This window comes from Fukomys damarensis, unplaced genomic scaffold (genome assembly GCF_012274545.1).
Source record: "Fukomys damarensis isolate Sample0158 unplaced genomic scaffold, DMR_v1.0_HiC HiC_scaffold_23, whole genome shotgun sequence".
Taxonomy (NCBI): Eukaryota; Metazoa; Chordata; class Mammalia; order Rodentia; family Bathyergidae; genus Fukomys; species Fukomys damarensis.
The window spans coordinates 21,443,534-21,456,262 of NW_022900935.1; the positions used below are offsets into that span (position 1 = coordinate 21,443,534).

The 12,729-nt window shown below is 49.5% G+C and overlaps 1 protein-coding gene across 2 annotated transcripts in view; it reads right to left on the reverse strand.

Moving 5' to 3' along the window:
• Nipal3 (NIPA like domain containing 3) overlaps nucleotides 1-12,729 on the reverse strand; it is a 46,591-nt gene that overhangs the window by 11,692 nt on the left and 22,170 nt on the right. For both annotated transcript variants that reach the window (XM_010633855.3, XM_010633863.2), the window contains exons 4-8: nucleotides 11,830-12,001; nucleotides 9,065-9,124; nucleotides 5,124-5,269; nucleotides 3,408-3,504; nucleotides 160-295 (exon numbers count right to left, since the gene is read on the reverse strand). In XM_010633855.3, the coding sequence (XP_010632157.1) occupies nucleotides 160-295; nucleotides 3,408-3,504; nucleotides 5,124-5,269; nucleotides 9,065-9,124; nucleotides 11,830-12,001 (611 nt within the window). The remainder of the gene's footprint in view (nucleotides 1-159; nucleotides 296-3,407; nucleotides 3,505-5,123; nucleotides 5,270-9,064; nucleotides 9,125-11,829; nucleotides 12,002-12,729) is intronic.

Consider the following 12,729-nt stretch of genomic DNA (forward strand, 5'->3'; position numbering starts at 1 on the left):
CAAATCAGCTCCCCTGTAGCTCCTGCGTCCTCACTGGAGGCCAGACACTGGTGATCTGAATGTTCCTCCTACCCGATGGCTTCAAACCCCAGTGGAACTGGGCCCAGAAAATGGAAAATCTGAGTGGTGGGGCCAGGAGGGAAAGACCTTGCTACTCACGCAGCCTGGTAGACAGCGGTGGCCACCATGCACACGAACATCACATAGAAGATGGGGTAGTCGAGCTGCAGGTTCCCCTGGATGGACAGGATCATCATCCCAGCCACAGCCTTGACTGTCACCACTGTCATGGAGCCTGAAGACAGGGAACAAGGACATGAGGTGGCCTTAGGGAAATGCAGGGAGTGAGACCGGAAAGTCAGTTATAACCCCAAAGAGCTGAGTGACCAAGATTTGCATGGATTGGGTCTCTTTACCTCCCCCGACGGCTAGCACAGCAAAGGGGGGACGAGAACAAGACCCTGACACCTATTTGCAAACACCGCCTCTGAGCTCCACAGGAGTGGGCAACAGCACCCAGTTTTCTGGACCCGAGTGCCTGGTACTATGCCCAGAGCGTGGTGGGAGGCCCAAGGGTCTCGGAACAGACACATGAACTGCTGACATTAGTCTCATGGCAACCACAGGAAGACACATGGTGCGTGGGGAGCTTAGGAGTTACGGCTTTTTAATGCTCGGTAACTTGCATTTTTGAAAACACGGCTGTACTCTGAGAAGTCTCTGACATTTTGGAGCTGTGTGTCTGCACATACGTTCCCACTAGGTGTGTGTAGCCTGCACTTATGTGGTGTGGACATTATAGAACATGGACAGAAAATGTAACTTATAAGGTGGAGAAGAAATTCCCTAAATTCTAACTTTCTTCCTATGCACCGCTGGACCACTTGTGCTCCTCACAATGGAGACTGTCATTGTCTCATGGTACGAAAACAGCGCCTGCTGGAAACCACCAGAGCACTGCTGAGCAGGAGTTAGACAACCCATGTGTTCGACACAGGAGGCCCTCGTCCTGGCTGCACAGCTGCGCTTTGGGCCCTGCCAGCTGCCCAGTCAGCTTCTCCTGTCAACAGCCCACCACACCCAGCACCTTTCAGGCCCCTTGGCCGCGAGGCTACAGAGCCCCAATTCTGGCAGCCACAGAGGACCAGCCCTCGCCACCACTGTCCTGTTAGCGAGGACGAGACTGCCCACTGCCTCAGTGTAGCCTCGCTATTCCCAAAGAGAGAATGTTTGGAACTCACATCTTTCTAACATGCTTTGAAAACACCAGGGGAAGAAGGGCTAAGTCACACTGCCACATGGATGAGCCTCATACACACCCTCACTGAAAGACGCTGGTCACAGAAGGCCATGTAGTACAGGGTGCGGCCAACACAGATGGTGAATATTTAAATTAAAAAAATTATGACTGTAAAAGATGCATTGCCATTAATGCTAAAAATGCGCCCTCCTCCATTGTTCGTGTCACTTTTTTTTTTTTTTTTTTTTTTTTTTGGTGTTTTGAGACAGGGTCTCACTATGTAGTTGAGACTGACCTGGAGCTCACTATGTAGCCCAGGCTGGTATGGAACTCAGAGATCCTCCTGCCTCAGCCTCCCAAGTGCTGGGATTACAGGCGTGCGCCACCACGCCTGGCAGTGTCACTTTCTTTTTTGGTACCAGGAATCGAACTCAGGATCTTGTACTTGCCAGTCAGGTGCTGTGCCACTGAGCTATATCCCCGGTTCTGTTAGTGCCACTTTCTGAAGTAGTTTCACGAAGTCCTCTTTCATGGGTGTCTTTAAGAGGCGTGTTTAAAAATACAGTGAAGGTAGGTGCCAAATGCCATCGAATGCAAAGACACACTTGTAAGAACATTACAGTGTGTTCTCATCCACCTTATGCACTGGATCTGGCACTGTGCAACTTCTGGCTCCTCCCCAAAGTCGAAAAGACGATAAAAGGTAAATGTTTTGAATTGATTCAGGACACTGAGGCAGACGTAACAGGGCGACTAAAGATCCTTGTGAAAAAGGACTTCTAGAGCTGCTTCAGAAAGGGGTAAGAATGATGGAATACATGTGTTCAAAGCGAGGGGGAGCATTTTGAGGGAGATTAATGGCAATGTGTCCTTTATCATAATAATTTTTAAAAATTTCACACACACAATAGTTTTTTTAATCACACCTCATGCATGATTCCACTTGTATAAGATGCTCAAAAAGGCAAGTCCAGAGTCAGAAAGCCGGTGAGTGATTACACGGGGCTGGGAGGAGGGGACGGGGAGTAACTGTTCATGGGCCTAGGGTTTATTTTGGGGGGACAAAAAGTATCTAAGATTAGAGTATGATGATGCCTGCACAACTCTGTGAATATTTTAGAAACCATGAACTTGCATACACTGAATAGGTGAATTTTATGAATTCTATCTTGATAAAGTTATTTTTAAAAAAATAAATCAAAATAATGCAAGCCCGTGCTCAGTGACAGATACCCATGCGGTTATGGCCTGTTGCGTGGTGGGGCTCCTGGAGGAAGACAAGAGAAAGAACTCACACTGGGCCCCTGTGCTCATCTCAGTCCCCTCTCCGCCCTGCCCTCTGGGTGTTCCCATGTGCCCGTTTTTAAAACCTATTTTTATTTTGTTTTGTTTTTTGAGACAAGGTCTTGCTATGTAGTTCAGGCTGGCCCTGAACCCACTACATGGACCAGGCTTTCTTCTAATTTGTGGCGATCCTCCTGTCTTGGCCTCCTGAGAGCTGGAATTACAGGCATGCACCACCGTGCGTGCATCTAAGTGTGCATTTTAGCATGAGGACAGTGTGGCTTGGTGGGAGTGCCTCGAGCAAGGGCCATGGTGTCCACAAGAGGCAGCACCCAGCAGCCCTGTGCCCTCTTCTCCACAGGTAGCATATGAAGCAACACACAGTTATGTCCCTGCCTCAGCGACTCAGGAGCCATTCTCCCTCATACCTGTCCCTCTAAGTGGGCAGAAAAAGAGAGATTGGGGACAAAAAATCTGCCTCTGCCTCTGGATTCCCAGCCTCTGCTGCTGGGCACAGACTCCTGGGGTAGTAGCAGCTGCTGAGAGGCTGACCGCTGATTTCAGCTGCCATCAAGTTCTGCTTCATTCTTTCTTGCTGTCACTGCTGTTCCCTAAAGGTGCTGCCACGTGTGCACCTTTCACGTGGAGCTCCCTGGGGCAGGGTGTGTCTGCTTCCTTCTGGGCGACAGACGCAGGCCCCTGTCCCTTGGGAGGCTGGAGATTTGAGCGAGATTGCTGGGAATGATGGGAGCTGCCCCCCAGCAGCGGGGACCAAGCAATGACCATCACCGAGCTGGCCTCGAGCAGCTTCTGGAAACAAAACCCCCAACTCCTTCTGGGGCTAGTGCTGGTGGCAAAACTCCACCCCCAGACCTCTGCTTACCGAGCAAGGCCACCAAGAGGAGGATCACGACAATGTTGTTGATGTTCTTCTCCTTATAGAAGTACAGCAGCAAGCAGAACAGGACAATCTCAACTAGCTGCGAAGGGACAAGGAGAGGTCAGGGGGCCCGAGGGAGGCCCGGGTGCAGATCCCTTCAGAGTCCTGGACATGCTGAGATGAAACGGGGCCAGACACCCCACATTTCCCAAGGTGCTGACAGATCCGGAGGGAAAGAGACAAGCGGAGCGGACATGTGCGGCCCCTGCACAGCACAGAACGCAGCCCTGTTCGCCTCAGGCTGGAGCTCGGGGTGCGGACACCGACCTCACCTCCGCCTGTCCAGGTCAGCCAAGACGCATCAGGCTGAGACCGTCCCTCCCCACTTCACCGCTCCAAGGGCTGCCCCATTAAAACAGGGCCAGTCAAAGAGGGAGAGGCCTGTTCCCTGAGCAGTTTGATCAAGAATACACCTGCCTGGGGCTGGGGATTTAGCTCAGTGGTTCCACCACCTGCCTCACAAGCACAAGGACACCTGCGTTTGATCCCCGGTACCAAAGCAAACAAACAAACAAACAGCAAACAAAAAAAGAATACACCTGCACACTCCCTTCCCCAACCAAACCTCGGATGCAGAAAAGAGAAGGCATCAGGAGTCTTGGAGGCCTAGTGGAACGTTCACCTGACTCTAAACCTGTTGTGTACCGGGCACTTAACCTGTAAACCTTAATTACTCCTCTGGTGATACACAGTGAGAACTGTAACTCACAGGGCCTCACTCGGAGCTGGACTCTCATTATAGGCCAGACACTGTGCTAAGCACTTTACATCAAACTCGTTACATCGGCACGATTGTTTTATGAAGTAGGTATAATCACAACCCCCAGATAGGCCCTGTCAGCAGGCCCTAGGGAAGACGGTGGCACCAGGGGCCGGATGCCCTGGCTGCACATCTGGCTCTGTGCAGATCTGCTACCTCTCTGGGCCTCAGTTTTCCCACCCACGAAATGGAGAGAAAAACACTTCCTTTATAGTGCTGTGGAGAAACTCTGGGATGAGAGCTAAAAACATGGCCGGCACAGCGCTGGGTACAAGACGAGACTGCACCAGTAGCTCTGTCAGACACCTCCGCTGTTTCCCTTGGTCGGTTTATGTGTGGACGTTAAGGCAGGAGGTAACCAGGGCAGAGGGCTGAGGGCTGGCTGGGGCTCATGAGAGCCTCCAGTGTCTCTAGTCCTTTGATCAGGTTCTATGCACTGTGTGAATGGTGGGAAAAATAACATTCTTAAAATGCTTACAATTTTAACTTTTTTTCCCCTCATCATAAAAATTTTCAGTGGTCACTGTAGAACTTTTGGATGATGAAGAAATATGAAAGATGAAGAAATAAAAATATGGACTCCTAATTCCATCTCCCAAAGAGAACTCCCTGGCATTTCTGCCTTTCTACCCAGCCTTTTATAGATATGGTCTGTCTACAAACCTTCCTCACTTTCCTCCGCAAACATAAAAGCTGGCCTCCCGTGATATGTGATGTGGTTCTCGACATCATTGCTCAGGACACGAGGGAGGTGGCATCTCCCCATGACCTCTGTACTCACGTGGGTGCCGTCTCCTGTCTTGGGACCTCTGATTCACTGCTGGGTCCTTGGGGTTCTGGTGCCTGGGACTCGATCCCCCCTCCTGTTCTCTCAGGGAAGCACCGGGGCCGCCCCTTACCATATACAGGAGAAAAGGCCAGCTCACGAGGTGCCTGGTGATGTTCTCGCCCGTCATCTTCTCGTGACTATTGGGTGCGAAGGTCACCAGCAGGTAGGTGCCCACGATGGCCAAACCACAGCCAACGAAGGACAAGATGTAGCGCCCTGCGGGAGGGACAGGCCTTTAGGGACTTGCCACAGGGCAGGCCCAGGCAAGCAGGACACTTGGCAGCCAAAGAACAGCCTTCCTCTTCGACGCATCAAGACAGTCATTCCCAAACCAAACTCTACGTTATCACTTTGGTTTGTGGACCCTCAACTCACAACCAGCCTGACATAAGAACAACTTGGGTTATGACCGGAATATACTAGGGAAATTATTGGTGTTTCTGGTAAATTACGCACATTATACAACCCTTTTTTTAAATTATGAAAATGTTAGTTAAGGGGTGCTTTGGGAGGTTTGGAGAACACATTATGGGTTATTTGCATTATTTCTTATGGGGAAAAGAGTCTTGATATACAACCAGCTCAAGTTACAACCAGCCCTCGTGAATGAATTGAATTCATTAGTCAAGGGTCTACTGTACTTTAAAAGAGGCACGATCCTTCTTAAGGTTACTCTTTGAATGTTACTTTAAACCTTAGAGAAGCTTTAGCAGAGGGTCCCCTGGTGCACAGTGTGCGGTGTACACTCTCACAAGGGACCAGGAACACAGCCACGGCACCAGGTCAACAGAGGGGCCACCCGGAGGACCCACTTGCACCCTCCAATCCTACAACCCCCCAACAGCGTACAGTGACTGTGACTTCAGTTTCACTGATTCCGTGCTTGGAGTCAGCGGCTGCATTCAGCGTTCCCTGTGTCTGCTGGCTCGGCACTGTGTGCGGGGGGGTTTGTCCAGGCCATGTGTGACATCTCGCACAATTCGCACTCCACTGTGGCCGCTGCTGGAGCAACTCCACTCTCTGATCATAAAGATCAAGATGCTGTGGACATTCTCGTATGTGCCCTTTGGGAAACACGCATGTGGATCTCTACTGGGTATAAAACCAGCAGTGTATCCCCTGGGGTGTTGGAAATGTGGAGTTTGATTTGGGAATTACTGTCAATTTTCCAAGTAGCTGTGCCAGTCAGGTGTGGTGGCGCACGCTGGTAATCCCAGCACTCGGGAGGCTGAGGCAGGAGGATGGCTGTGAGCTCAAGGCCAGCCTGGGCTACACAGTGAGTTCAAAACCAGGCAGAATTACAGAGCAAGACCCTGTCTCAAACAACAACAATAACAACAACAACAACAACAACAACAACAACAACAATAGACAGACAAAATCTCCAAAAAAAGTGGCTGTGCCAATTTACACTCCGAGGAGGACAGTGAGAGCTCTGGTTGGGTCCCCGTCAACCCGCGTGCTCTGTCTTCTCACTGTATCCACTCTGATACTGCGCTGGGTTTCATGACACTTCCCAGGGAAATGTTTTAAAGCAATACCGCCCCCCTTTATGGGCAAGCTGATAAACCCAATGAAACAAAACAGCAGAAGTGAGCCTTCAGAGCCTCAGACACATCTTTAAAAAAATGATCTCCTTGTTTCCCAACTGGTTGTTTCCCTCACTTCTGGGGAAACGAACAACAGAAACACTGTCACAGTTCCATCCCACACCCCTGCCGCAGGCTGCTGGGGCCTGCTTCTTCCCTGGGGTCTGGTCACATCCTTAGTCTCAGGGTATCGAGCCTCGCCCCAGCAAGGTTGAAAAGGGCTGAGAATGCTGAGCCGCAAATGTGGTCACAGGCTGTCTGGATTCTGCCGAGACAGAAGTGAAGAAATCTGTTTCATCCACCGTCTCCAGAAAATGTCACGTCCTAGCAAATAACTTTTTTCGTTTTTAATTTCAGTACTACTAGGCTTAGTAAATGTAGAAAGTGCTCAGAAATCGGTTGTTCGATTGTTTAGTGAATGAATGAGCCCAGTTATACTCAACAGAGTAAGCCTGTTGTCTTAAGTTTTCTCCACACAAGAAAGCGTCATACTCACTTCCATACCTTCGGTGTACAGCATAGGTCTAGTGCTGAGTGAATGTTTGCCAAATTGAGTGGAACTTTAGGCAGGGTGGCCATGTACAGTCGTGCAGGTTGCTCACTGTACAAGGGTACCTGGCTCACAGGGTGAGGAGGGTTAGAATCTAGCTCATGCTCTGTTCACCAAGGCTCATGTCCACAAAGCTACAGATACCCAAGGAACCACCTTTTCCCAATTTCCATAGGGCGCTGCCTGGACTAGAGTAGCTTTCGTTTCAGAGATGCTGGAAGGAACAGGAATCTCTATAGTAGTCTCATAATCAGCCCAAGGTTCCCTCTTACTCCACCCGGTTCCATCAGGACAACTGCAGATCAGACTCTTCTTGGCCATCGTGGGTTTGCTGAGCCATCACCTCCAAAGCTTCTGGTTCTGCTTTTCTCAGTGTGAGAATCTTTCCCTTTTTAGCCTCTTTGTCCCTACCTGATCTTGTTCTGTACTAGAGACTCAGAACAGTGGTTCCCGAACCTGGCCGCGTGGCCACGACATCTTGGTAACCACCTTGCCCTGAAATTCTGTTTGCATTTTTTTCAGCACACAGAACAGTCGAGAGCACTGTACTGTAAGCCCCCGAAGCCCCGCCACCTAGGTCTATGCTGGGCGTTCGGTTACATGGGCTGTAGCAGGCATCCACCCACCTCCATCCCTCTATCCCCTCACTGCGCCCTCCTGCTTGTGGACGTGTTCAGATTCAAGTACAGGCATCAGTATAACCTCACCTGGGGCTTCATGAGGGCATCACTGCCTGGCCTAGCCCCAACTTCATAATCTCCGGGTACCATCGTGTCCCTCTTTATCTCCTATCCATGCTGTCAGGCTCTGCGCCCTCCAGGCCTTTGTGCCTTCTGAGCCCCCTCTCTTCACTCTCCTCCCTCCAGCTACATTGGCCCGACACTGAACACACTAAGTCTGTGCCATCCTCAGGGCATTTGCACCTGCTTTTTCCTCTGGGTAGCACACTCTGCCCACAGGCCTGAGCATGGTAGCAAGATCACCTCTTCAGAGACTCTAAACCTTAAGCAGTCTGGGCCAAGTGTCCCCATCCCCCTAATCTGCCACCAAGCATTCTATTTTCTCAGAAGTATTCACTCTGATCTAAAGTTATTTTGCTTATTTATCTATTTACTTGTTTATCATACCCCCTACCCCCCACACTTGCACCCATATGGACTAAACTCCCTGTGAGAGCAGGAGTCCCGTCTGTTCTACTGCTGTAACTCAGCACCTACGTGTGTCACTCAATAGGCGATGTTGGGGGAACCCTTCTTCCCCACTCCTTAGGTTTCCATGTGGGACCTCCATGAATGTAACACTTGTGCCTTTTCTCCATTGGTCCGTGTTTCTCAATGGGTGGAGTTAATCTATCAGAAATGTTTAAACATGGGAACTTTGCTCTCTGCCCTTTATTCTGGGAACATATCTCCTCTGTAAAGCCAAATGATGTTTCTTTGGTTGGTGATATAACTGGCAGCTGGGGATTTATGGGGGTGGATGGGCTGTGAAGAGTCCATTGGGCTTTACTCCAGTGCTGCAGGCCCAAATCCTACTGGTACTGGTACAAAGCAGAATGCCTGGCGTCTGGGTTTTAGCCGCATTGCTTCAGTCCCTAGGCAGGGGAGCAGTGTGCCTTTGATCAGGCCTCCTAAAGTCTCTATAGATGCTCAGTTATTCCCGACTGAGTGGAATGCATAGAGGTCCATTCAAAAATCTCTCAGGAGATTCTGATGTCAGCTCAGCCTGGGACCACAGATATAGGAACCCACTCTCAGGAACCCAGAGAGAGCCGGACAAGAGGCAGAGGGCCTCTCAACTGCGAGAGCTGCATTTATGGTGAATAAAAAGCACAAGTATTAATGAAGGAAGGGCTCAAATCAATAAACTTACTCAGAAAGTCTTTAGGTTTCCATTTTTCTTTGATGAATATGATTCCTATAATGGCGCTAGCTGGAAAAAAATACATGCAGGAAAAAGAAGGGTGAGGTCACTGTTAGCTATAGGGGTCCCTTTGCCCATGGCCTTTGGGTTGGCTCATCTAACCGGAACATTCTGCTTCCCAACCTCCCGTGGTGCTCTCAGAGATCGGTCCTCTCTGTTCTTCTATCTCAGGAACGGGGAGTCTCTCTGAGCCTTTCTCCTAAAAGCCAGGTGCACTGTGTTCTGAGTACCTGCGGTGCAACAGGCAATTTACACAAGCTATGTCTGACACATTCATCCTTGCAGGTGGGTGTGTTATTACCTTACCTGACAGATGGGGACACTGAGGCTGGAATAAGTGAAGGACCCACTTGAGATTGTATAGTTAGTGAGGGAGATTTGAACCCAGGATGGCTGGACCAGAGCTCTTACTCCCTCCATAGCAACGCTCCCCTCTGACACCCCTGGTTCTTTTCTCTCCCTACCTCTTCCACATTCACAAAGAGACTCAAGACTCCCTGCGGCCAGGCAGTGCTGTGGGTGGACCTGGCTCGCCAGCCCCTTTGGCTTCTCTGGCTGTGTGCCCTTGGGGGAGCCACTCTCCCTGCATCTCAGTTCTCAGGTCTATGATGTGGTAGTGTGCTGGGTCCAGCTGCAGTGGCATAAATGTAGAAAATGGGCCAGTAGGGGCCGGGGATTTAGCTCAGTGGTGCCACCACCTGCCTCACAAGTGCAAGGTCCCGAGTTCAATCCCTGGTACCAAAACAAAAATAAAAACAAAAACAAAACAAAAAAAGGAAATGGGCCAGAAGACAGCAGCAGGAGACTGAGCTCTGTGATTAAATCACTGGCAGGTACCACAGTGGGAGGAAATAATCCTGCCACCACGTAAATCAGCAAACACTATAAACCAGGTGCTTTCATTCTCCTTTCCCACTTCTCAGTCTCCTCTCTCTATCCCTTCCTCTCTCTGCCTCCTCTTCTTTCTCTTCCTTTTTTGTTTCTTTCTCTTTCTGAGACACATTTGATCAGACTAACACTGAAAATAACTGTCTTTCTGAGCTACTGGGGTGATCAAATATGATAACATATGTAAATCATTTGAATGTTCAATAACTAAATTATTATTAGTATTACTAAAGTCCTTGGAACAGTGATAGCTAACTTAGTACTTAACGAGTGGTAGTTATTTTCAATATTATTTCAATATTATTTTCAGCCTCAGGAGCTGTAAGGGCCCCTCAGGTTCAGTAGCTCATATCTGAAATCTCCTTATTATTCAGTCTATTATTTTTGAGAATTTGGCTATTTATTAAACTTCAAGGACTAATATTGAAAGTGCTATAGCACCAGGCACTTAGCTCAGTGGTTCCGCCGCCTGCCTTGCAAGCACAAGGACCCGAGTTTAATCCCTGGTACCAAAAAAAAGAAGAGAAAGTGCTAGACACCCAGCCACTATTTCCACACTGTGAATAAAGGTCCTGGGAGCCCTTTAGAGATCCCAGAAGTGGGCAAAGCAGAGAAAGATGGGTACAAATCTATCTCTAGTGGTTGAGCAGTAGCATGACTGCAGAAAATGGGCCAGAAGGCAACAGCAGAAGGTGGAGACTAAGCCAAATGACTTGCCTTAATGAGAAGCATTTAAATTACATTTTTTTAAATGCTGGGAAAAAACACAGCATATTGAGGACCCAATCACCTTGTAGACTTTTAGTTTATCAACACTGATCAAAAAGAAGAGGAGGGTCTCACGCTAGGATAAGAGAAAGCAAATCGGATCCCACCCTTTGCCAACTCCTGGTGACTGGCAGCCGCTGCCGGAAGCTCAGAGGATTCTCAGGGCCTCGCCAGGCTGGCTGGGGCGGAAAGCTAAGCCCCAGTGGGGGCGTCCATTCCCGTGACTGTGTCCTGCCCGGAGGTAGGAGAGACCCTCTGAGCTCAAGGAGGAGCCAGTCTCCCACGTGCCGTTCTCCCTTAAGGGCAGGAAGGACCAAGAGGTCGAGCTTGCTGGCAAAATGGAAGGCAACATTCAGAGGGAGTTCAGGGTCCTTGCTCCTATGTACAGAAAGCTATTATTCACTAATCCCACAACATTGTTTTTAAAAAGAAGAACTTTTAAAAATTCTGTTTAATCTGTGATCTCATGGAGATTAAAGCTCCTTTATATTTTGGTTGGCTCAAATGCTCTGGGGTTCAGTGATAGCGGAAATCATAGAAAAACAGCAGGTAGGAAAGGGAATGATGCTATTAGAAAGCTATCAGTGGGTGTAAATAGCTCAGAGTTGAATGTGCATATCTTAAGAGGTGCACAAAATGTGAACCCTGTGAATGCTTAGCTTATCTTGATGGTATAAAGAAAGGTTTATCTCCTGATACAGCAATAAAAACAATTCCAATACACTTCCTGAATCTTAAGCAGGTTCTGGAGCCAGAGAGCCCAATGCACATCTCTGCCCCACTACTCACTCCCAGGACAATTCAGGGGAAGTCACTTTGTCCCTGCGTGCCTCGGTTTCCTCATGTGTAAAATGAGGAGCATGATAGTTCTGTCCCTGGAAACCCTGCTGGGAGGGTTAGAAGAGCACCAGAGCAGGCCTGATATGTTTAAAGCCCTTTGTGGTGCCAGCTATTATTCCAGAAGCAAAAGCTGTTTGTTAACAAGCGCCTTTGATCCCAAGACCACGTTCTGGACACACAGGCAGTGCATTCAGGGCAAGGGTGGGGTCCGGTCTTACCTATCACTGAGACCGCACTGAGGGGCACAATCAGCGAGAGCGGGGCGAAGGCGTAGGAGGCAAACACACCCGTCTCGCCCAGCAGCATCAGGAACAGGCCCAGCCACCATGTCTTGGTCTTGAAATAGGCCCGGGGGTCCTTGGAGCCTGCCAGGCGGATGTGGCAGTACTTCTATAAATCCAAGAAGGAATGAGTTTGCTCAGACATTTGGAGAAAAAAACTGCTGTGAAGCATGTATCCTAAATCTATACCCACCTTAAATACAAATGCAGTTGGGCCTGCAGAGAAGAGTAAAACAGTAGCTGTCTAAAAACGAGTTGGTTATTCTAAGACAGTTGTGCTCCAGCTGGCTGAGAAGCCTTAAAACTTCCCTGGGGAGTTTTGCAAAACTATACACCTGGGCCTGATGCTCAGATGGGTTCAGGAGAGGTGTGGCCAGGGCCTGGAGATGGGCATTTCTAATGCGTGGCATGGAGAGCACGGTCCAGTGTGGGAACCATGGTCTGAGGCACCCCACTTTGGCCAGGCCCTTGGGTGACTTCTCCCTCTGGCTGCAGCTCCCAGGAGTCCCCATATTTGGGGTATCCGACAGCCACGCTCCCTTCTGCATGACAGCTGGCAGCTCCTGTGCAGCCCTGTGGGGATTGGTGTGTCCTGCCCTCCCTGGGGCGCACACCTGGCGGAAGCCAGCCAGTGTTTTTTTCTTTTCTTTTTTTTTCTGGAAATGTGAACTTGGGAGACAGAAACCAAGGTAGTAAGTGAAGAAGACCAGAAAGTCAGATTGACTCAGAGGTCAAGTCTGCAATCTTGGGGGGGTCACACCCCAGCCACTTGCATGCAGATAAATAAGCAGAGAGGTGAGTCCACAGAGGGAACAAAAAGAACCAGACAAAAAGGCG